The sequence below is a fragment of the Symphalangus syndactylus genome, chromosome 4 (assembly GCF_028878055.3).
Source record: "Symphalangus syndactylus isolate Jambi chromosome 4, NHGRI_mSymSyn1-v2.1_pri, whole genome shotgun sequence".
Taxonomy (NCBI): domain Eukaryota; kingdom Metazoa; phylum Chordata; class Mammalia; order Primates; family Hylobatidae; genus Symphalangus; species Symphalangus syndactylus.
Genome location: NC_072426.2, coordinates 101,746,318 through 101,771,847, shown reverse-complemented (window position 1 = coordinate 101,771,847; position 25,530 = coordinate 101,746,318). Strand labels below are relative to the sequence as shown.

The following is a 25,530-nucleotide window of genomic DNA, read 5'->3' as shown; positions in this document are numbered from 1 at the left end:
TAAAATGAAGCTAATATTTATTTTTATTTATTTATTTTTTTGAGACAGAGTCTTGCTCTGTCACCCAGGCTGGAGTGCATGTGCGCAACCTGTGCTCACTGCAAGCTCCGCCTCCCGAGTTCATGCCATTCTCCTGCCTCAACCTCCTGAGTAGCTGGGACTATGGTGCACGCAGCTACACACGGATAATTTTTTGTATTTTTAGTAGAGACAGAGTTTCACTGTGTTAGCCAGGATTGGCTCGATCTCCTGACCTCATGATCCGCCTGCCTAGGCCTCCCAAAGTGCTGGGATTACAGGCATGAGCCACGGTGCCCGGCCTGAAATGAAACTAATAATTAAATTATGTTTTAAAATAGGGTTTATATAAGGAATATACATGTACACCATGGATGAATCTTGAAAATATAATGCTAAGGCCAGGCACGGTGGCTCACACCTGTAATCCCAGCATTTTGGGAGGCCAAGGCAGGCGATTGCAAGGTCAGGAGATTGAGACCATCCTGGCCAACATGGTGAAACCCCATCTCTACTAAAAATACAAAAAATTAGCTGGGTGTGGTGACACGTGCCTGTAATCCCAGCTACTCGGGAGGCTGAGGTGGGAGAATCGCTTGAACCTGGGAGACGGAGATTGCAGTGAGCTGAGATTGCACCACTGCACTCCAGCCAGGTGACATAGCAAGACTCTGTCTCAAAAAAAAAAAAAATACGAAGTGAAAGAAGACAAGACAAAAGACCATGTATTATATTATTCTATTTGTATGAAAATACAGATAAAAATCTATAGAGTACAAACAAAGTACATTAGTGGTTGTTTACAGCTGGCAGGAGAGGGGATGAAACAGGGTGATAGCTGAAGGGTATAGAGTTTCTTTTTGAGGTGACAAATGTGTTGTAAAATTGACAGTAATGGCTGGGTGCAGTGGCTAATGCCTGTAATCCCAACACTTTGGGAGGCGAGGCAGGCAGATCACCTGAGGTCAGGAGTTCGAGACCAACCTGGTTAACATGGTGAAACCTCATCTCTACTAAAGTACAAAAATTAGCCTGGTGTGGTGGCAGGAGCCTGTAATCCCAGCCACTCGGGAGGCTGAGGCAGGAGAATCGCTTGAATCCGGGAGTCGGAGGTTGCAGTGAGCCGAGATCGGGTCACTGCACTCCAGCCTGGACAACAAGAAACTCCGTCTCAAAAAATAAATAAATAAAATAAAATAAAATTGACTGTAATGATGGTTACACATATCTGTGATTATATTAAAACCCATTGTGATTATATTAAAACCCATTGAATTGTATACTTTAAATGCAGAATTGTATGATATGGGAATTATATCTCAACAGCTATTTTTTAAATTTATTTTTTCTTTTTTTTCCTTTTTTTTTGAGACAGAGTCTCACTCTCACCCAGGCTGGAGTGCAGTGGTGCAATCTTGGCTCACTACAACCTCTGCCTCCATGTTCAAGCAATTCTCCTGTCTCAGCCTCCCAAGTAGCTGGGATTACAGGCATGCGCTACCATGCCCAGCTAATGTTTGTATTTTTTTTTGTAGAGACGGGGTTTCTCCATGCTGGCCAGGCTGTTCTCAAACTCCTGGCCTCAAGTGATTCACCCACCTCGGCCTTCCAGAATTCTGGGTTACAGGTGTGAGCCACTGTGCCCAGCCTCAATAAAGCCATTTTGAAGAACAGGCTTTATAGAATTTCTTAATGGATTTGCCTAACATTTATTTATTCATTTCTCATTTGTAATTTTTTTTGAGATGGAGTCAAGCTCTGTCACCCATGCTGGAGTGCAGTGGTGCGATGTTGGCTCACTGCAACCTACTCCGCCTCCTGGGTTCAAGCAATTCTTCTACCTCAGCCTCCTAAGTAGCTGGGATTACAGGCATGTGCCACCATGCCTGGCTAATTTTTATATTTTTAGTAAAGACAGGGTTTCACCATGTTGGCCAGGCTGGTCTCAAACTACTGACCTTAGGTAATCTGCCTGCCTCAGTCTCCCAAAGTGCTGGGATTACAGGTGTGAGTCACTGCTGGCCGCATTTGCCTAACATTTAAAATTCACAAATAGTGTTGGAGTTAATCATTGTAGTTTTCATGTAGTAAAGGCTAGCAGAAATAGTGAATTTTCTTTTAAGGTATGGCCATCTTGAAGTATTCTGGTTTTCTATAGCCCCCCCCCCCCCCCCGGTAGATGATCATTTTCCTTATTCCTGCTCTTCCCTTCAGTCAATTATCTCCTCCAAACAACACAGGATAGAAGCCTAGCACTTCCTGTCTAACAAAAGAGCCTTTCCTCCATTCATTTCTGCTATAAAAACTTAAAGCTTTTGGTTATTTCCATTTACAGTAAAAGCACATGAGTATGGAGAAATAGATCTCTGCTTTTTTGTATTTGTTATTAATTATGATGAAGGACTGTAATTGTATGTTCTTTTAGTATTTATTTTCCTTCTGATAATTAAAATCTCATTGCCTGATAAAGTAGGCATTTGTATGCATAAATTTTAGGTTCAGAATATTTTAGTTGTATCTGTAATAATGATTAAATTATTAAGTATAAATAACCTAGTTTGCTTCTTCACAGGGTTTTCTATAGTGATACTGTCCATATGGCCATATCTCCAAAAGGTTTGTGCATTTCAATCTATTTTTCCCTTGTAGCTACAGTAGTAGTAACTCTTACGTAGTTAAGCATTTTCTAAGGAGTCTCTTTGGTATTCTATGGTTTAATCTTTACAAGAATAATGAGATAATAGTTCCTTAAAAGAAGTTTATAAGTAAGGTGACCATATGCTTTATTGTGCAAGCCAGAACACTTTTGAAGTGAAGAGAGTGCTGTATAAGGAAAAATAGGATCATACCCAGATAGTCCCAGGCAAAGGTAGATGTATGGTCACCTACTCAGAAGCCACATTCATGTTCCATCACTACCTCTTCCCTAATAAAAAGGAAACTAGTAATAGTCTGAATTCTTAAAGTGTGTAAATGATATTTTTGTGGAATAATTTAACTCTTTTCCCATAAAATTAATTTGGGCTATCAGGTAACATTGTAAAGACTAGAACATATGTATTTTTTGATGCTGTTATTACTAGAAGGGGAAGAGGGGGTGACATGAATATGTAAGTTTGTTAGGTAGCTTAACATCAGTTGATCATCAAGTCCTGTCAGTTCTATCTTAAATCTCCAGGAAGGAACTTAACTAAAAATCAGTATATAAGTTGGTTACATAATTCATCTATAACAATGTTTTAGTAAAGGTTCTTAAAGAGTTCCTCTGTATTTCCTAATCTACTCCTTAACCTACTACTCTCTGATTAACTTTCCTGCTGTCCTGAAGCTGCTCTTGTAAGGTTTCTAATTACTTAATTGTTGATCACAAAATACTTTTCGGTCCTTACTTTAGGTGGTGCCTGGATAGGATTTGACATTGTTGTCCTCTCCTTACTTCCTGAAACCACCTGTATTAGTCTGTTTTCTGTTGCTTATAACAGAATACCCTAAACTAGATAATTTATTTTAAAAAAGGAATTTATTTCTTACCATTACAGAGGCTGAGAAGTCCAAGTTTGAGAGACCACATCTGGTGAGGGCCTTCTCGCTGGTGAGGACTCTCTGAAGAGTCCCAAGACAGTGTAGGGCATCACATGATGAAAGGGCTGAGCATGCTAGCTCAGGTCTCTCTTCCTTCTCTTATAAAGCCACCGGTTCCACTCCATGATAACCCATTAATACATGAATGGATTCATTCATGAGGGCACAGCCCTCATGATCCAATTATTAGTTGGCAGATCTGTGTACCGGTCTGCAGCAACCTCAATTCTTGCCTCCTGAGAAGAAATAATTCAAGTAAAGGACATAAGGCAGAAGGAGAAACTGAGGCAAGTTGTAGAACAGGAGTGAAAATGTATTAAAAAGCCTTAGAGCAAGAATTGAAAGGAAGGGAAAGAAGGGAAGTACACTTGGAAGAGGGCCAAGTGGGCAACTTGAAAGACAAGTGCGCGGTTTGACCTTTTGACTTGGGATTTTATACACTGGCATAATTTTGGGGTCTTGCATTACTTCTCCCCACTCACCTCACCCCTGAGATCGTATCAGAAAGCTGCTAATCACCAGGTGTTTTCTATTTATTGGGAGGCTGCCTTTTCCTAGCACTAGCTGTGACCAATAATTACTTTAGAGAGAGTTAACAACTGCCTGACCATCACCTAATGGTCTCTCGACACTCCCCATGTGAGGGGCAGGGGAGACGTCTCCTGCCCTGTTCATACCCAACTAGCTACCTAATGTAACACAATCACCTCTTAAAGGTCCTACCTTTCAATATTTTAATAATATTAATTTAAATATTAATTTCCAAAACATGAAATTTGGGGGACACATTCAAACCATAGCACCACCTCTTAGCTTCTGTGACATTTCTGTATCCTGGCTTTCCTCTTAACTCTAATGACTTATTCTTAAATTCTTTTGTGTATTCTTCCTTATCAGTTTATCCCTTGTTGGTTTTTCTAAGAGGCTGGAGAGTGTGTGTGTGTGTGTGTGTGTGCACGTGCATGTGTGTGTTATCCTAGATTCTGAACTTTGTTCCATATTAGATGTATAGCCAACAATTTATTAGATAAATCCATGGTACTTGGACGAACCCAGGCTCCTCAGGTCTTTACACATTTGTCTCCCTTTTTACTGGAATGCTTTTCCTCTCTCCATCTTTCTTTTGCTTTCCCCTTTCTCCTTCCTCACTGTCTTTTATTCATTCTTCAAGGTTTTGCTCCAGTGTCACCTCCTCTGGAAAGCCTTCTCTCTCTCTGTCTCTCTCTCTCTTTTTTTTTTTGCAATGGAGTCTTGCTCTGTTGCCCAGGCTGGCATGCAGCGGCGTGATCTTGGTGCGCTGCAATCTCTGCCTTGAGGGTTCAAGTGATTCTCCTGCCTCAGTCTCCCAAGTAGCTGGGACTGCAGACACCAGCTACCACACCTGGCTAATTTTTGTATTTTTAGTAGAGACGGGGTTTCACCATGTTGGCCAGGCTGATCTCTACCTGACCTCAGGTGGTCCACCCACCTCAGCCTCCCAAAGTGCTAGGATTTCCACCTCCTGGATTCAAGCGATTCTCATGCCTCAGCCTCCCAAGTAGCTGGGATTACAGGCACCCGCCACCATGCCTGGCTAATTTTTGTATTTTTAGTAGAGATGGGGTTTCGGCATGTTGGCCAGGCCGAACGCCTGACCTCAGGTGATCCTGCCTCAGCCTCCCAAATTGCTGGGATTACAGATGTGAGCCACCGCACCTGGCCTGGAAAGCCTTCTCTGACTGTCCCTCACAACAGTTTGGGTCAGAAGGTTTTCCTGTATACTCCCGTTTCTACAGTGTCCTAACACTGTATTTACAGAGAGTTTACTTAACTCCCCTACTGGATTGTCTAGATTGTTAGGATTGTTTTTTTTTTTTTTTTTTTTTTTTGAATTTTTGTGTTTTTTTTTTGTAAATGGAGTCTCGCTCTGTCACCCAGGCTCGAGGTCAGTGACGCAATCTTGGCTCACTGCAGCCTCCACCTCCAAGGTTCAAGTGATTCTCCTGCCTTAGCCTCCCAAGTAGCTGGGATTATAGTCGTGCACCACTACGCCCAGCTAATTTTTGTGTTTTTAGTAGAGACAGGGTTTCACTATGTTGACCAGGCTGGTCTCAAACTCCTGACCTTGGGTGACCCACCACCTCAGCCTCTCAAAGTGCTGGCATTACAAGTGTGAGCCACCATGCCCGGCCCAGTTTTTACGAATTTCTACTTTTTGAAAATGCTCTCCTAAAATATATTTTTAAAGGAATATAAGAAGAAAAGAAATACAAATTTTACTTTTTACTGGTTTAGTGCCGTATTTTCATTGCTATTTTGAAAATAATATTACATGAAATTATTACCCATTACACTAAAAATTCTTTCCATACTGGTAGTCATTGGAATTGGCACAATTCTGGAGCAACATCTTCTCTACTAAAAAGATATTTTCATGTATCAAAATTCTTAATTTCTTGACATTTAGTCTTTTTAGTCAAAATTCTCAAAAGAAGGATATTAGTAGTGATTAGGTCTACTCAGCATACTATGTTGAGTTTTGAAAAGTACTCTCTTTTCTCCAGATATTTTGAAAACTCTTTAAAGAGTCTTGCTATCAGGCCCAGTGCTGTGACTCATGTGCCTGTAATCTCAGCGCTTTGGGAGGCCAAGTTGGGAGGATTGCTTGAGGCCAGGAGTTCAAGACCAGCCTGGGTAATGACATAAGACCTCGTCTCTACAAAAAAATTTAAAAAGTTAGCTGGGTATGGTAGTGCTACTCCCTGTAGTCCCAGCTGCTTGGGAGCCTGAGGCAGGAGGATTTCCTGAGCAAAGGAGTTTGAGGTTACAGTGAGCCAAGATTATGCCACTGTATTCTGGCCTGGGTGACAGAGCCAGACCCTGTCTCAAAAAAATAAAAAAAGTTTTGCTTTTAGACCACTATACATTTAACATTAAAATCGAGTTTTCATTGCTTTTTTGAAAATTAAAATTTTATATGACATAAAATTATTATTTTCTATTTTAATAGAGATGACAAATCAAACTAAAGGTAATATAGGGAGAAAATGAAAACCAGAGTACCTAAAATGAAAGATATTTTAACAGCTAGAACTCTAAATATTATGCATTGTTATACTTTTGCATATTATTTCTTATTTTTTTCCATAAAGAAAAACACAACTAAATATTTTCAGTTTAAATATCTTTAGGGAATTGCCAGGTACGGTGGCTCACACCTACAATCCCAGCACTTTGGGAGGCCAAGGCAGGCGGCTCACCTGAGGTCAGGAGTTAGAGACCAGCCTGGCCAACATGGTGAAACCGCGTCACTACTAAAAAAAAATACAAAAATTAGCTGGGCCCACGTGGTGGCGCATGCCTGTAATCTCAGCTACTTGGGAGGCTGAGGCAGGAGAATCGCTTGAACCTGGGAGATAGAGGTTGCAGTGACCTGAGATCGCACCATTGCACCCCAGCCTGGGCAACAAGAGCAAAACTCCATCTCAAAAGTAAATAAATAAATAAAATAAATAAATAAATAAATATCTTTAGGGAACAAAAGATCATAGTTTTCCTTATTAAATTGTTCTACCACTTATCTATATTTGTTTAAATTTATTTCCTAAAATTTAATAAAGGCCATTAAATAGGAAGATTAGAGATAGAATCTTCCTATGTTGCCCAGACCAGAGTGCAGTGGCTTTTCACAGGTACAATCATAGTGTGTTACAGCCACCAACTCCTGGGTCAAGGGATCCTTCTGCTCTAGACTGCTGAGTAGCTGAGATTACAGGCATGGGCCACTTCACCTGGCTTAGCCTACCATATATGAAAAAAAGTAATCTGGCTGGGTGCGGTGGCTCATGCCACTAATCCCAATATTTTGGGAGGCCAAGGTGGGAGAATTCCTCCCTCCCGTGGCAGGAGGATTGCTTTGCGAGTTGGAGGTGGGAAGTTCAAGACCAGCCTGGGCAACATAGGGAGACCCTGTCTCTACAAAAATAAAAAAATTAGCTGGACATGGTGGTGCATACCTGTAGTCCTAGCTACTCAAGAGGCTGAGGCAGGAAGATCACTTGGGCCTCAAAGGTCGAGGCTGCACTGAGCCATGATCGCACCACTGCGCTCCAGCCTGGGTGACAGAGTGAGACCCTGTCTCAAAAAAATAAATAAAAATAAAAATAATAGTGTCTTTTCTAAGCTAACATTTTCTATTTTTCTGAAAGTATTTTATTTTCTGAGTTGTAGTCATTTGGTTCTCCCCTCAAGTTCATCATGATATGTAAACCCTTTTAAAGTGGTAGAATACTGAGTGGTCTATATAGAACGGAGGAATTTATAACAGGTTTATTGAGATAATTGTCTATCATCTTTTGTGTTTTTATTATCTTGTTTATGCATTTGACTCTTGTGCCTAGTTTTTTTAAAAAAAATGATTTACAGCGCTAATGGCTGCTTAATGTATAGGGTAGCATAAGTCTAAAGAATTCTATTTACAAGAATTAAAGAATAGCTTCTATTATTTTTCATGATGTTATTGCTATATGCATATATAGTGTGTGTGATTATCTTCTTACCAAGGTTTATATGAACCAAAAATTTCCAGTCATTCTTAAAAATGAGCCTCCCAAGCATTTTTCCCTTGTATAGTCTATTGTTAGCACATTTAATTGTATTGTCAGAAGTTTGAATCCCTTACTGTAAGTAATGGTGTTATAAAACTTATACATTAGAATTGTTTTTATTTTTTAATAGGAAATTTTACATGGTATGACAAATGTATTTAGTTTTAAATTTTTCTTGGATAACAATTCTTAAAGCACTGTACCTTTTTCTGCAGATTGATCCGACAGCTGATACAAGTTTTTTGGGCTGGGTTATTGCTTCATATAGTCTTGGCCAGATGATAGCTTCACCTATATTTGGTTTATGGTCTAATTATAGACCAAGAAAAGAGCCTCTTATTGTCTCCATCTTGATTTCCGTGGCAGCCAACTGCCTCTATGCATATCTTCACATCCCAGCTTCTCATAATAAATACTACATGCTGGTTGCTCGTGGATTGTTGGGAATTGGAGCAGGTAAGTTTGTATGTATATGTTTGGTTGCATCAAATTCACATTCATTCTGACATTTGTGGTTCACTTTCACCTGGTATCATCCCCTTTTAAACTCATATTTCACAGTTCAACATACATGTCTCTCATTGTAAACAAATATTTTTCTTATCATTTTGCCTTTGCTCATGATGTTCTCCTTACCTATAGTTTCTCTTCTGTTCCCATATTCTTCATTCTTCAAGATTCAGTTCAAACCAGGCGTGGTGGCACGTGCCTGTAATACCAGCTACTCAGGAGACTGAGGTAGCAGAATCTCTTGAGCCCAGGAGTTCGAGGCCAGCCTGGGTAACATAGGGAGACCTCTATCTAAAAAAAAAAAAAAAAAAAAAAACCCAAAACAAAACAAAAATAGATCCAATTCAAGCTCCACATTTTCCACAAAGCCCTCTTGGGCTACCCTGCCCCTTAAGAGATTTTTTTCTTCTCTGACATGTCTCTGGCACTTGCTTATAGTATTGTACTGTTTCTATCCTTTCTCACTAATCAGATAATAATTTTTTTTTTTTTTTGAAACGGAGTCTCACTCTGTCGCCCAGACTGGAATGCAGTGGCGCAATCTTGGCTCACTGCATCCTCTACCTGCCTGGGTTCAAGCAATTCTTCTGCCTCAGCCTCCCGAGTAGCTGGGATTACAGGTGCCTGCCACTGCGCCTGGCTAATTTTTTTATTTTTAGTAGAGACGCGGTTTCACCATCTTGGCCAGGCTGGTCTTGAACTCCTGACCTCGTGATCACTCGCCTCGGCCTCCCAAAGTGCTGGGATTACAGGCATGAGCCACCACTCCCAACCTAAACTTTTTGCAATTAGAAAGAATTTATGATACTTTAAAAATATACTGTGCCCCCTAACAGAGTCTCTTGAATGTAATGTACTCAATGAAAATTTTCAGTAAAATTGTTAGTGCATTTTTTTCTGTTTCTTTTATTACATGTCTATGCATACAGTTTGTAATACTGTAATACTTTTCTTTTAAAAACAGTTGTAGTAATCAATGGTATGCCATTCACTCAGTGCTGTTTTAGTATTAAGTAAGTTTGACATTCTCTCTTTTTTTTTGAGATGAAGTCTCACTTTGTTGCCCAGGCTAGAGTGCAGTGGCGTGATCTTGGCTCATTGCAACCTCAGCCTCCTGGGTTCAAGCAGTTCTTCTGCCTCAGCCTCCTGAGTAGTTGGGACTACAGGTGGATAATTTTTGAATTATTAGTAGAGACGGGATTTCACCATGTTGGCCAGGCTGGTCTTGAACTCCTGACCTCAAAATGATCCACCCACCTCCATCTCTGAAAGTGCTGAGATTACAGATGTGAGCCACTGTGCCTGGCTTGGTTTTCTTATGATACCATTTTTTCACTCATTGATATCTTTAACTGTTTTCATATTACCAAAACTAGTATGGTCCATTAATTGATGCATTTGCTTAATAAAAGTACCTTACATGCTTTGTGTGATCATAAAGAGGAAGCAGTGACTATACTGTTGACCAAGATTTCTTCTTCTGTATAAAGTCAAATTTGATTGAATTTTATAAACTGAATGATACTTTCTTTTACTTTGGATTATTGTGTCTTGTTTTTAAGGAAATGTAGCAGTTGTTAGATCATATACTGCTGGTGCTACTTCCCTTCAGGAAAGAACAAGTTCCATGGCAAACATAAGCATGTGTCAAGCATTAGGTTTTATTCTAGGTCCAGGTAGGTGTTCTTCACATGTCATTACTTGAATTTGAATTGGGAAAACTTTTGAGGCTTAAATATTCATTGTAACCCAAGTATAAAAACTCATAGCTGAAGGGAAAGGGAGGAAAGCTAATTTTTTTTTTTAAGGGAAAGGGAGGAAAGCTAATTTTTTTTTTAATCCAGCAATGAGGCTAGACTCATTTTATCTTGATGCCAATCCACTAAATTAAGTGCCATTAGTCCCCTTTTATAGTTGAGAGTGCCAGTGCATAGAGAATCTAAGTAAATTGTCCAAGGTCACCCTTTTGCTGAGTATTAAAAAAATTAATGAGGCCAGGCGCGGTGGTCCACACCTGTAATCTCAGCACTTTGGGGGGCTGTGGCAGGCAGATCACCTGAGGTCAGGAGTTTGAGACCAGCCTGGCCAACATGGTGAAACCCCATCTCTACTAAAAATACAAAAATTAGCCAGGTGTGGTGGCGGGCACCTGTAATCCCAGCTACTTGGAAGGCTGAGGCAGGGGAATCGCTTGAACTCGGAGGCAGAGGTTGCAGTGAGCTGAGATCACATCATTGCACTCCAGCCTGGGCGACAAGTGTGAGACTCTGTCTCAAAAAAAATTAATGAGATTTAATATTTCCTCAAGGCAAATTAATTTTCTGCTGAGTAAAGAATCAGTCATTTTCATGCCTAGAATAATATTGAAAAACCATATAATTGGTCCATATTTTGAATATTGAAGTTATGAATATTATCAGTTTGAATCCAACTCAGCTTACTTCATCATTAACACCCCATCTCCCACCCCCAGTTTCCATTACGTTCCTCTATTTAGCCAAAAAGAAAAGGCTTAACAGAAGGGAATCTAATTCACTGTTCACCAAAATCTACTATTTCAGTTTCGTACCCTGAAACAAATACAAGCACAAATGTAGAATGATTGAACTTGAATACTATATTGTAAAGTACATGAGGACATGGTTTGAGTCTTTATTTACCAGTCTACCCTCAGTATCTAGCATAATACCTGGTATAGACTTATGTTCTTAGTAAATATTTTTTACCACCTTAAAAGCATTTTAAAAATTATGTCATTTAAAAATTTTGCATTATAGATGAGTAAATGTAAGCCTGAAGAGCTTTGATGACTTTTCCAATAATAAACCCTCAACAAGCACTAACATTTGTTGTGTGCTTACTGTATGCTAGTCACTGTCTAAGTACGGTAGGTGCAGTATTTTAGTCCTCACCCTAGAGTTATGTGTGAATTACTATAAAGCCACATATAGAATCTAAATCAGAAGAGCAAACCAGTACTCTTCCAATTGAGTTTTTGCCACAGATCCAAATTAGATTTTGCCACTTCATATTTCTTTAGAGTGCTTTATCCAGCAGTCCAAAAACACTTCTAACTAATGTTTAAAGTCACTAAAAAAACATCAAATACTAAGGTGGATTATGTATGCTTTTGGATGAAATAGTTTTTGTTTTTTTTTTTTCATTTTACCTGTATATGATACTATGGTCAAATGATAATAAATATATATATACACCTATATATATATATGTACCATATACAGAATAATATTTAAGATATCTGGTCTAAAATATGATATTTTCATTCTTATAATGAAGCTGATTAAACCTTTATAATTCTTGGAAGAAATTGTATAATTTAAATTGCCTATGGAGATGTTTTGTAAAAAACTGAGAAGTTATGTGAGATACAATTCCTTGTGAACACATGTAAATCAGTGTTTCACAACCTTTTTTTCATTATTGTCTCCCTAAGGAGCCTTTTTCGATATTTTTTTCCTACTCTCTTTACCCCATAAAATTTTAGTGCCACAGATGTGTCATATATCTTTTATGTACCATATGTATATCTGTACATACCTGCTTTATACATAAAAAGAGGGAATTTTTTGACCCCCCATCAAGAACCAATTGCATCTGTTGAGAATGCATGATATATAAGGATGATTCCATAACATTGTTCCCAATTCTGTTGTAAATGTCTTTTTCATTTTTTATCCTATGCTTCTCATATAATAATTCATCTGTGAAAATTTTATCTTAATAAGTTTTTCAGACTTGTTTTGCATTCATTGGAGAAAAAGGTGTGACATGGGATGTGATTAAACTGCAGATAAACATGTATACAACACCAGTTTTACTTAGCGCCTTCCTGGGAATTTTAAATATTATTCTGATTCTTGCTATACTAAGGTAATTAGATAGAAATGATAAAACTATTTTTGTAGATTGTGAAATTTAATGAGCTTTGTAACTGTTGGAAGATAATTATCCTTATGAAGTGTATTTGGTTTTTTATGTCTATAGTTTGTTTATATTTTTTGGTCAGGTAGTACTAAAGCATGTAATACTGGCAACCAAAAGACAACCTGATAAATGAGAACAGAAAAGGAAGGTCTTTGAAGATTCAAGGTTTTTTTTTTTTTTTTTTTTTTTTTTTTTTTTTTTTTTTTTTTTTTTTGAGACAAGATCTTACTCTGTTGCTTGGACTGGAGGGCAGTGGCACTATCTCGGCTCAGTGCAACCTCCATCTCCTGGATTCAAGGATTCTCATACCTCAGCTTCCCGAGTAGCTGGGGTTACAGGTGTGCACCACCACATCCAGCTAATTTTTGTTTCACCATGTTGGCCAGGCTGATCTCGAACTCCTGACCTCAAAGTGATCTGCCCACCTCGGCCTCCCAAAGTGCTGGGATTACAGGCATGAGCCATGTGAGGCTGTGCCCAGCCTCAAGGTTTGGTCTTGATTCACTAACTACATGTTTCTAAGTAGGGGAAAGGCATGGAAGTAACATTTTAAATAGATTAATGGATTTGTATCAGTCTTAAATATAAAAGTTACTAGTAATGTATATCTCTTATCTTTTATATATTCGAAAAAATTTTTTAAAATTATGTTTTGTTTATTGTTTTTGAGTGCTTTATTCAATAGTCTAAAAACATTTATTACTAATGTTTATAATCACTGTAAAACTTCAAATACTAAGTGGATCATGCATGCTTTAGGATGAGTTGGATTTTTTCATTTTACCTGTCTATGATAATTTGATAAGAATTGTAACTTCTGTCTTAAGTTTATTGGTTATATCTCATTGGTAACAGTTTTATTACTGAAAAACCAATAAAAGAAACTATATTAGAATGTGAAAAAAATACAATGCCAATAATAAATTTAAACAACTTCTCTATTAAGCATTTTATAGGTACAATATTTGTGTTTTTCTTTTTAAGAGAACACCATGTGGATGACTCAGGAAGACAGTGTAAAAGTATTAATTTTGAAGAAGGTACTTTTAACCCATTTGGCTGAATTAATATAACATTATCAAAGTGTTTCTAATGATTCTGTTTGTTTGGTATTTACTTCGATTTTGCTTCTGAGGACAACACAGTGGGTGATTGGGGAAGATCTTCAAAGCTGAAAGTGACCTAAATTGAATTTTTTTTTTTTTTTTTTTTGAGACAGAGTCTCACTCTGTCACCCCGGCTGGAGTGCAGTGGCGCGATCTCTGCTCACTGCAAGCTCTGCCTCCCGGGTTCATGCCATCCTCCTGCCTCAGCCTCCCGAGTAGCTGGGACTACAGGTGCACGCCGCTACGCCTGGCTAATTTTTTGTATTTTTAGTAGAGACGGGGTTTCACCGTGTTAGCCAGGATGGTCTCGATCTCCTGACCTTGTGATCCACCCGCCTTGACCTCCCAAAGTGGTGTGATTACAGGCGTGAGCAAATTGATTTTTTTTAAAGAGGCATACCCGTATCAGTTATTTGGTGGTCATGATTGACAAGGTTACAAACATTGTAAAAAATCGCTTTGTCTTATTTTCAGAGAGCCAGTATCCTAAAGCCTTTGAGATATTTGCAATGATTTCCATATCTTTACTACCAAATAAATATGTCTTTCTATTTAAATCAGTTCTTTATTATCTTAAGTATGAGAACGGGTATGGTTTTGCCTTTTTATTTTTGTTGTTTTGGTATATTTTACAAATATACATTTTCATGTTTTAGATCTTCTCTGATTCATATAAGTCAGAGAACCTGGTAAGTAGCTATATTTTACCAAAAAAAACCTGTTATTTAGGTACTAATTATATCCTCCTTGGGGAAAGAATGCAAGGACTAATCCTGGCTCTCAATAGTTCATAAAGTTGTGGAAAACACATAGTATTATTTTACCAGGTACTTTCATAGCTCTTTTATTTAATTTTCACAAAAGAAATAGTGGAAGATAAATGTAGTAGAGCAGAGTGGTGAGGAGCTACAGTAAGTTTTTGAACTAGGAGAAGTTTGACGTTGATTCCATGCAGAGGCTAATCCAGATTGGTTATATCTCACTGGTAATATCTCATTGGTAACAATTTCATTACTGAAAAGCCAGGAAAAGAAACTGTATCAGAATGTGAAAAAAATATAATGCCAGTAACAAATTTAAACAATTTCTCTATTAAGCTTTTCATAGGTACAATATTTGTGTTTTTCTTTTTAAGAGAACATTGTGTGGATGACTCAGGAAGACAGTATAAAAGTATTAATTTTGACTAGGCCTGAAGTAGGGCAGTGACTGAGAATGGAGAAGGGATAAGTAGTTGTTGAAGGAGGAATCAAGATAGAGATTTGGATAGAGAATATTAAGGATTAGAGAGAGCCAACATTTCTGCCAGGTTTTGATTCTAGATCACCTGGAAGAATGAGAGAGAACAAGAATTTAGGAAGGGAGGTTGGATGAAAAGAGAAGATGATTTCAGTTTGGATCAAGCTGAATACGCTGTTACTCTAGAACAACTAAAAAATCCCACAGGCATTTGTAATTTTGACAGTAGAAATAAAAGCTAGAGGTAAAAATTTATGAGTCACCCAGTGAAAAACACTATGGCAGCAAAGAGGGAGTGAGAGAAAGGATGGCATGATGATTCAAGTGTGGCAAAAGATTGTTGAATCTGAGGAATGAATATGTGAGAATATGTTTGAAAACTTTCAAAATAAAAAATAAAGAATGAGAGGTGAAGTGCCAGCAGTGCGTATAAACTCCTTTTTTCAAAGGTAAAAAATGAGATGCTAACTTCAAGGAGCTATCAGGTAAAGCGAAGGAGGAAGTTAAGGGGGTGAGGTAGAGGTATAACAAAGGGAAGATATGTAAAAATCAGTATTTCAGAACTTGGAAGGGGATAATGATATATATCAGTGTTTCATTTATTTTAATGTGCTTAGAAATCACCTGGGAACCTTGTTAAGATGCAAATTCTGATTCATTAGGCTTAGGGTGATACTTAATAGGGTTGCCTGTAAAACACAGGATGTTGCTTCTCAGAATAGGGGAGTTAATAAAGAAATATAAAAATATATAATATATATATATATAATAAAAAATAAAACACACAATGCCCAATTAAATTTGAATAATGTTTTAATATAAATATGTCCCACCCAGTTAAATTTGGATTTCAATAAACAACAAATAACGTTTTTTTTTTTTCTTCTTTAATAGAGACAGGATCTTGCCATGTTGTCCAGGCTGGCCTTAAACTGCTGGACTCATGTGATCTGCCTGCCTGGGCCTCCCAAAGTGCTAGGATTACAGGTGTGAGCCACTGCACCTGGAAACAAATAACTTTTAGTATTAATACAATCCAGCCAGGCGCAGTGGCTCATGCCTGTAATCCCAGCACGTTGGGAGGCCAAAGCAGGTGGATCACCTGAGGTCAGGAGTTCAAGACCAGCCTGGCCAACATGCTGAAACCCTGTCTCTACTAAAAATATAAATATTAGCTGGGTGTGGTGGCAGGCGCCTGTAATCCTAGCTACTCAGGAGGCTGAGGCAGGAGAATCGCTTGAACCTGGGAGGCAGAAGTTGCAGTGAGCCGGTATCACACCATGTACTCCAGCCTGGGCGACAGAGTGAGGCTCTGTCTCCAAAAAAAAAAAAAAAAAAAAGTATAAATACAATCCAAATACTTCATGGAACGTTCTTATACTTCACTGTCAAATATGGCACAAAACATATTTATATTAACACTTATTGTTTATCTGAAATTTAAATTTAACTGGATCTCCTGTATATTTACTAAATCTGGCAACCCTAGTGAGTTGCTGAGCATCTGCATTTATAACAAACTACCATGTGATGTGATGCTTCTGGTGTACAAATCACACTTTGTGCAGCAAAGATTGAGAGCTATGCTGCCCAGTATAGTAGCCGTTAGCCACATGTGGCGATTTAAATAAAGTAAATTTAAGAAATTATTTCCTGTCATACTAGCCACATTTCAAGTGCTCAATAATGGGTATATGTGGCTAGTGGCCACTGTATTAGCACAGATAAAGAACATTTCCATCATGTCACAGTTTTATTGGGCAGCACTGTTCTAAAGTGCAAATGGGAATGAGTTTAGAGGAGATGTAGTGTTTTCTTTTATGAGATTTCTAGTTACTTCAAAATAATTTTTATAAAATAAAATTTTTAAATTTCGATAAATGTTTGCATAAACTATGTCCGGTAAAAACTTGCATAATTGTTTTAATTTAAAGATATTCAAATTTAAAGAGGTTATTATGAGACAGGATTATAATTTCTAATTGCATAGAATTTGAATCCATATACTAATGTAGTCTTTTAAAAAATTTATAATTAGGATATCTAGTCAATCCCCATAGTCTAGGATTCGACATTTCTGAGATACCCCACGGAAGCCAGCACCGGGTAGAGGCTATAGGAAACTAACCACATATTGTGAAGCAAACTCCAGTCTGACTTGGGGCAATATTGATATTGACTTGAAGGAGTAAAGACTGACTTCTAGGTGGTGATTAAGAATCAGAGGGGTCTATCCAAAATACTACAAGAGCCACAACCATCAGGGCCTACCCCTGGCAAAGGTTCTGGACAAAGGTGGCCAGTTCTCTTTGTGTGATTACAAAGGAAGGTCATAAGGCTATGTTGAGCGTCCAAGGTGCTTAATTCCCTTTAAGTATAGCAGACTATTTCCAGATCTACTTATTGTTGGAGGAGGAACTCCTCAAGAATCCTGAGATAGAAAAGCAGGCATTATTATGAAAAAAATCATAGAAACTTACTGCATCTTAGGAAAGCCCCCCCCACCAACAACAACTGACACTACACACAATTTAAGATAGCATAAATAAACATATCTTTGTAATATTTTATGTATTAATACCTGGCTTAGGCTGGGCGTGGTGGCTCACGCCTGTAATCCCAGCACTTTGGGAGGCCGAGGTGGGTGGATCACGAGGTCAAGAGATTGAGACTATCCTGGCCAACATGGTGAAACCCTGTCTCTACTAAAAATACAAAAATAGCTGTAGTCCCAGCTACTCGGGAGACTGAGACAGGAGAATCGCTTGAACCTGGGAGTTGGGGGTTGCATTGAGCAGAGATCGGGTCTCTGCACTCCAGCCTGGCAACAGAGCAAGACTCCGTCCCCCGCTGCCAAAAAAAAAAATACCTGGCTTATTTTGGTATTTATTTATGTAAAAAAACTATTTTATTCTGAATAAGTGGATAAATTACAAAACAGTGTGATGAATATGTATGAGTAGATTAATACGTCTGCATGATTCTCAGTTACATCAAGAATAGCTTAATGTGTATTAAGCTTAAGGCATTGTTCAAGATGCGAAGTCAGTACACTTACTTTGTCCTCCTTATTTATAAAACCACCATCAAATCCTGATTATTTCTTTGCAGAAATATAAGTGATAGGGTTTTTTAAAATGGTAATGATAACATAAGGATCTTTATGAATACTAATTTCTTGTTATTTATTTATTTATTTATTTTTTGAGACAGAGTCTGTGTCACCCAAGCTGGAGTGCGGTGGCTCAATCTTGGCTCACTGTAACCTCAGTCTCCTGGTTCAAGCAATTCTCGTGCCTCAGCCTCTTAAGTGGCTGAGATTACAGGCGTGCAGCACCACGCCCGGCTAATTTTTTTTTTGTATTTTTAGTAGAGATGGGGTTTTGCCATGTTGGCCAGGCTGGTCTCAAACTTCTGACCTCAGATGATCCACCTGCATTGGCCTCCCATAGTGCTGGGATTACAGGTATGAGCCAATGCTTCTGGCCATGAATACTAATTTCATGTAACACTGAAATTCAAAATATCTATCCATTGAAGTAAATCATAGAACTGGGAACTGATTTAATAAACCACTGGAGTTCGTCATGAAATTCTTGTCAGTCTAAGATTTAAGTAAGGTGGAAAAAATCTGCGGTTGAAATTTAAAGCAAATTTATTTAGTATGAGATCACTATGTTACAGAGTTCTATAAATTACATTCCTGTTTTTGGATTGAGATATACCAAGTACAAAATACATCTGAGTATTTCTTAAGATAACAGGATTGAAGTATATCTCTGGGGAAGAAAATTCACCTTGCTTTTAAATGCCATTTAAAAATTATTTCTGTCATATAAATTATCTTATTGTTGGCCATGCACAGTGGCTCACACTTGTAATCCCAACACTTTGGGAGGCCAAGGCGGAGGGACTGGTTGAGCTCAGGAGTTCGAGCCCAGACTGGGTAGCATGGTGAAACCTCATCTCTACAAAAAATATAAAAATTAGCTGGGTATGGTAGTACATGCCTGTAGTCCCAGCTTCTTGGGAGGCTGAGGTAGGAGGATCACCTGAGCCTGGGGAAGTCAAGGCTGCAGTGAGCTGTGATCATGACACTGCACTCTAGTCTGGATGACAGAGTGATACCCTGTCTGAAAAAATATAAATAAATTCTCTTATTATTAAACTACTTTGAAGCCTAAAAAATTTTTTAAATGTTTATTTATAAATTTTGCTACAATGTAATTTCTACATTACTTTAATGTCATAAGAAAAATTAGATGTATAGGTAATGTAATTTTTCTCCTATTTCCCTATAGCAAGTACAGATGAAGCTCAGATTCCCCAAGGAAATATTGACCAAGTTGCTGTTGTAGCCATCAATGTTCTGTTTTTCGTGGCTCTATTTATCTTTGCCCTTTTTGAAACGTAAGTTTTATTCCATCTTCATCTAAATCAGATTATGTTTTAACCTTTATTTCTTAATGCAGTGTTAATTAGGCCTATAGATGTTATTGAAAATCTTATGTAAGGCAAATTTTTCTTACCATGATGTAAAAAATGTATATACATTTTGTTCCTTTTAACTTGAATGTAGTTAATTATTTGTCCATAATCTTACTACCTTATTTTCTTATAAAAGAATCTGTTTCACTACTCTTTCCCTCTTTCATCTGAGTTTTATGATAAATACAGTTATAAAATTGTAGTGTCATGATTTAATTATCCTTAAGCTCTGTAATTTCCTACATATATGTGTGTGTGTGTATATATATATATATATATATGATTCAGTCTGGTAATTTTAACTCAATTTAATACCTGACCTCGAAGAAAAACCTAGTATATTACAAAATCTCTGCCTTGTGCAGGCTTTATTGACCTTTATCGTATGGCTCTTTTATTTTTAAAATAACTTTCCATGAAATTATAAAAATAGTACATTCAAATCCCAAATATTACAACTGTATTTCTATATCCACTCCTTTCTGTGAAAGTAACCACTGCTAATACTTTAGTTTGTATTTTTTCTTTTTTTTCTTTTTTTGAGACGGAGTCTCGCTCTGTTGCCCAGGCTGGAGTGCAGTGGTGCAATCTCGGCTCACTGCAAGCTCTGCCTCCTGGGTTCACGCCATTCTCCTGCCTCAGCCTCCTGAGTAGCTGGGACTACAGGCGCCCGCCACCACGCCCGGCTAATTTTTTTTTGTGTTTTTAGTAGAGACGGGGTTTCACCGTGGTCTCGATCGCCTGACCTCGTGATCCACCCGCCTCGGCCTCCCAAAGTGCTGGGATTACAAGCGTGAGCCACCATGCCCGGCCTTTAGTTTGTATTTTTTCAAACATTTTTCCTATGTATGTATAAGAGTGTATGTATACGCATGTATCTATTAAACTTACGTAGATTATGTGATATTATCATTTGACAACTTGGCTTATTTGCTTGTTAATACATTGTGTCATTTTTATGTTAGTACTTGTAGGTTTGCTTGGTGCTTTTATTTTCAAAATTATTGAGATATATGAAAGTTCCAGCACACCTGATATTTTAGAGGCAATTTTTTATTGTGGGAAAATATACATAACATAAAATTTATCGTGTTAACTTTTTTTGTTTTGTTTTGAGACAGAGTCTCACTCTGTCACCCAGGCTGGAGTGCAGTGGTGCAATCACGGCTCACTGCAGCCTTGACCTCCTGGGCTCAGGTGACCTTCCAGCCTCAGCCCCCTAAGTAGCTGGGACCACAGGCATGCGCCACCATGCTCAGCTAATTTGTTTATATTTTTTGTAGAGACAGGATTTCCCCATGTTGCCCAGGCTGATCTCGAACTCCTGGGCTCAAGTGATCTGCTCACCTTGGCCTCCCAAAGTGGTGGGATTACAGACATGAGCCACCGTGCCTGGCACTATCATGTTAGCTATTTTTAAGGTATGCAATTCAGTAGCATTAAGTGCATTCACAATGTTGTGCAACCATGACCACTAGCTATTTCCAGAATGTTTTCATCATCCTAAACAGAAGCTCCATACCCATTAAACAGTAACATACCAATTAAACAATGTTAAATAAATTTCAGACTGGGTGCGGTGGCTCACGCTTGTAATCGCAGCACTTTGGGAGGCTGAGGCAGGTGGATCACTTGAGGTTAGGAGTTCAAGACCAGCCTGGCCATGTGGTGAAACCCTGTCTGTACTAAAAATACAAAAATTAGCTAGGTATGGTGGTGGGTGCCTGTAGTCCCAGCTACTCAGTAAGCCGAGGCAGGAGAATTGCTTGAACCCAGGAGATGGAGGTTGCGGTGAGCCGAGATCGTGCCACTGCACTCCAGCCCAGGTGACAGAGTGAGACTTTGGCGTCTCAAAAATAATAAACAATAAATATAAATTGCATTTTGTAGTCAGTTAATAGAAAGAGATCAAATGTAGGGAGAGAAACTTGGGCAAGGAAGGATATAGTCGTGTAAAGGAAGAGACATTGAGAGGTAAAGAGAAAAATATATACATTCAAAAATCCAGTATATTCTGATAACTTAATATAACATTATTGCATTGAAAGAGACCAATTTAATTAAAAATATAACCATGATTATTTAGTAATGTTAGAATGATAGGCATTATGATTGGTGTGGTTTGTTTCCTTTTCCTTTGTTTCAGACTTTCTGTAATATGGCTATATTAGTTATGTAATTAAACATTAGGAAGTAAAATATGAGTAAGTAGACTTAGTAACTTAGGTGTGTAACAACAAATGCTTAAAATGTGTTCAAACTTTTGCTTAGGTCTGTTGTCATTGCTAAAAGGCATGCACATTCTTGAATGTGTAGCTGTCATTATTAAAACTTACACTTCACTTTAAGTATAACAGTTACTGTGATTTAAATAAAATAAGAATAATTTTTTTTTTCTTAGCATCATTACTCCATTAACAATGGATATGTATGCCTGGACTCAAGAACAAGCTGTGTTATATAATGGCATAATACTTGCTGCTCTTGGGGTTGAAGCAGTTGTTATTTTCTTAGGAGTTAAGTTACTTTCCAAAAAGTAAGTTAAGTGTTTTTGGTTTTATGTCTATTTTTAAAAAATAAAACAAAAAACAGAGCTAACAATGCAAATGGATGTACCAGGAAAATAATTTAAAGCTTTTTTTTGCACACAAATTTACAATTTATTAAGAGATTGTAATATTTCTATACCCTACAGCATTTCTTTGGTAAAACAAAATTTCTCACAAAGTATATAATTGACTCTTATTTATCTTTTGTCTACTATGTTTTCCTGAAAGTATATTTCATAAACCATTGTTCTACTGTATTGTAATATATATTGTGCAACAAAAAAGATTCAGTGGTTAAGTTTGGAAAATCTTGGTTAAGATTACCAAACTTATTCTAGAACTTCTATCCACAGTATATATATTCTATATCATCATCATGGCAAATAAAATTTGTGTCATTTCCCAGACCACACAACACTTTTTTTTTTTTTGAGATAAGGTCTCGTTTTGTTACCCATACTGGAATGCAGTGGTGCAATCATGGCTCAGTGCAGCCTAATGGGCTCAAGTGATCCTCTCATCTCAGCCTCCTGAATAGCTGGACTACAGGCATGACCACCACATCTGGCTAATTTCTTTTATTTTTATTTTTTGTAGAGATAATATCTCACTGTGTTGTCCAGGCTAGTCTCATTCCTGGGCTCAAGCAATCCTCCAGCCTCAGTCTCCCAGAGTGTTGGGATTACAGGCATAAGCCACTGCGCCCAGCATAAGTGTTTTTTAATTGATACATGATAGATGTACATATGTTTGGGGTATGTGTGATAATTTGATACATTCATATAATGTATAAAGATCAAATCAAGATAATTGGGATACCATCACTTTAAATATTTACCTTTTCTTTATGCTAGGAACATTTGAATTACTCTTTTCTAGCAAGATAAATGGGATACCATCACTTTAAATATTTACCTTTTCTTTATGCTAGGAACATTTGAATTACTCTTTTCTAGCTTTTGACATGTACACTAAATTATTGTTAACTATAGTCACCCTACTGAGCTATTGAAAACTAGGTCTTATTTCTTCTAACTGTGTATTTGTACCCGTTAATCAACTATTGTTTATTGCCTCCTTCCCGCTATTATTCCTAGCCTCTGGTAACTACCAATGTAGTCTCTTTTCTTTCTTTCTTTTCTTCTGTTTTTTTTTTCTTTTTGTAAAAGATGGTGTCTCACTCTGTTGCCCAGGATGGAGTGGAGTGGAGTGATCATAGCTCATGGCAGCCTCAAACTCCTGGGCTGAAGCAATCCTCCTGTCTCAGCCTCCTGAGTAGTTAGGACTACAGGCGTGTGCCATAACGCCTGGCTAATTTTTTTTTTTTAAACTTTTTGTAGAGACAAGATCTTGCTGTGTTTCCTAGGCTCACCAATCTACTCTCTACCTTCGTGAGATTCATTTTTTTTACTTTTTTGTGATGGAGTCTCGCTCTGTTGCCCAGGCTGGAGTGCAGTGGCGCGATCTCAGCTCACTGCAACCTCCACCTCCTGGGTTCCAGCGATTCTGCTGCCTCAGCCTCCCAAGTAGCTGGGACTACAGGCACATGCCATCACACCTGGCTAAATTTTTTTTTTTTATTTTTAGTAGAGACAGGTTTCACCATGTTAGCCAGGATGGCCTCAATCTCCTGACCTCATGATCCGCCCGCCTCGGCCTCCCAAAGTGCTAGGATTACAGGTGTGAACCACCACTGCCGACCTGAGACTCGCTTTTTTAGCTCCCACATGAGTGAGAACATGTGATAATTTGTCTTTCTGTGCTTGGCTTATTTCACTTAACATAATGACCATGAATTCCATCTATGTTACCCCAAATGATAGGATTTCATGGTTTTAATGGCTGAATAATATTCCCTTGTATATATATATATATACCACATTTATCCATTCGTCCATTGATGGGCACTTAGGTTGGTTTCATATTTTGACTATTGTGAATAGTGTTGAAATGAACATGGGAGTGCAGATGTGTCTTTGATATATTGATTTCATTTCTTTTAGATACATACCTAGTAATGGGATTGCTGGTTCATATGGCAGTTCCATTTTAAGTTTTTTTGAGGAACTTCTGTACTGTTTTCCATAGTGGTTTTACTAATTTACATTCCCACCAACAGTATACAAGGGTTCCCCTTTCTCCACATCCTCGCCAGCATCCATTATTCCCTCTTTTTGATTAAAGCCATTTTAATTGGATTGAGAGAATACCTAATTGTGGTTTCAATTTGCATTTCTCTGATGATTAGTGATGTCGAACATTTTTTATATACCTAGTGGCCTTTTATATGTCTTCTTTTGAGAATGTCTATTCACTGTTTAAAAGAATCATTTTGAGGGCCTGGTGCAGTGGCTCATGCCTGTAATCCCAGCATTTTGGGAGGCCAAGGCAGCTGGATCATTTGGGGTCAGGAGTTCGAGACCAGTCTGGCCAACATGGTGAAACCCCATTTCTACTAAAAATACAAAAATTTTTCTATTAAAAATACAGGGTGTGGTGGCATGTTTCTACTAAAATACAAAAATTTTTCTACTAAAAATAGAGGGTGTGGTGGCATGTGCCTGTAGTCCCAGCTACTCAGGAGGCAAGAGAATTGCTTCAACCCGGGAGGTGGAGGTTGCAGCAGTGAACCGAGATCACACCACTGCCCTCCAGCCTGGGCGACAGAGTGAGACTTCATCTCAAAATAAATAAATAAATACAAATAAATAAAAGAATAATTTTGGCAAGGTATAGTGGCTCACGTCTGCAACCCCAGCAATTTAGGAGGCTAAGATGGGAGGATCATTTCAGCCCAGGAGTTAGTTTGAGACCAGCCTGGGCAACATAGTGAGATCTTATCTCACTATGATATAATGAGATCCCTACTTCTTCACAGACACACACACACACACAATTAGGTGGGTGTGATGGAGCACGCCTGTAGTCCCAGCTACTTGGGAGGTTGAGGCAGGAGGATTGCTTGAGCCCAGGAGTTTGAGGCTGCAGTGAGCTGTGATTGTACCACTACACTCCAGTCTGGGTGACAGAGCAAGACCCATCTCTTGAAAAAAGAATCATTTTGTAAAAGTGTAACTGTAAGGAACATATTTTCAGGGAAATGCTTGTGTAAAATTAAGTTCAGTCGTATAGTCTATGGTGGAACATTAGTTGATGAATTTAGACAGATCTATTTAAGTATTCCTCAAATACAGATACTCTTTAACTTGCAATGGGGCTACATCCTGAAAAACTGATCATCATAAGTTGAAAATAGCACTAAGTCGAAAATACAGGCTGGGTGCAGTGGCTCACGCCTGCAATCCCAGCACCTTGGGAGGCCGAGGCGGGCAGATCACCTGAGGTCAGAAGTTCGAGACCAGCCCGGCCAACGTGGTGAAACCCCGTTGTAACTAAATATACAAAAATTAGCTGGGTGTGGTGGCCAGTGCCTGTAATCACAGCTGCTCCACAGGTGGAGGCACAAGAATCGCTTGAACCCAGGAGGTGGAGGTTGCAGTGAGCCAC

General features: G+C 38.3%; 1 protein-coding gene across 19 annotated transcripts in view; it reads left to right on the top strand.

Annotated features, from left to right (window-relative positions):
- The window catches only part of MFSD8 (major facilitator superfamily domain containing 8), a 45,877-nt gene that overhangs the window by 12,307 nt on the left and 8,040 nt on the right, over nucleotides 1-25,530 (top strand). For 7 of the 19 annotated variants that reach the window (XM_055275895.2, XM_055275891.2, XM_063637581.1 and 4 more), the window contains 7 exons: nucleotides 2,591-2,634; nucleotides 8,402-8,642; nucleotides 10,259-10,372; nucleotides 12,443-12,587; nucleotides 13,626-13,681; nucleotides 19,288-19,396; nucleotides 21,876-22,010. In XM_055275895.2, coding sequence (XP_055131870.1) covers nucleotides 2,591-2,634; nucleotides 8,402-8,642; nucleotides 10,259-10,372; nucleotides 12,443-12,587; nucleotides 13,626-13,681; nucleotides 19,288-19,396; nucleotides 21,876-22,010 — 844 coding nt within the window. Of the gene's footprint in view, nucleotides 1-2,590; nucleotides 2,635-8,401; nucleotides 8,643-10,258; nucleotides 10,379-12,442; nucleotides 12,588-13,625; nucleotides 13,682-19,287; nucleotides 19,397-21,875; nucleotides 22,011-25,530 lie in introns of all 19 variants that reach the window. The other 12 variants (XM_055275894.2, XM_063637583.1, XM_055275903.2 and 9 more) reach the window with 7 other exon arrangements.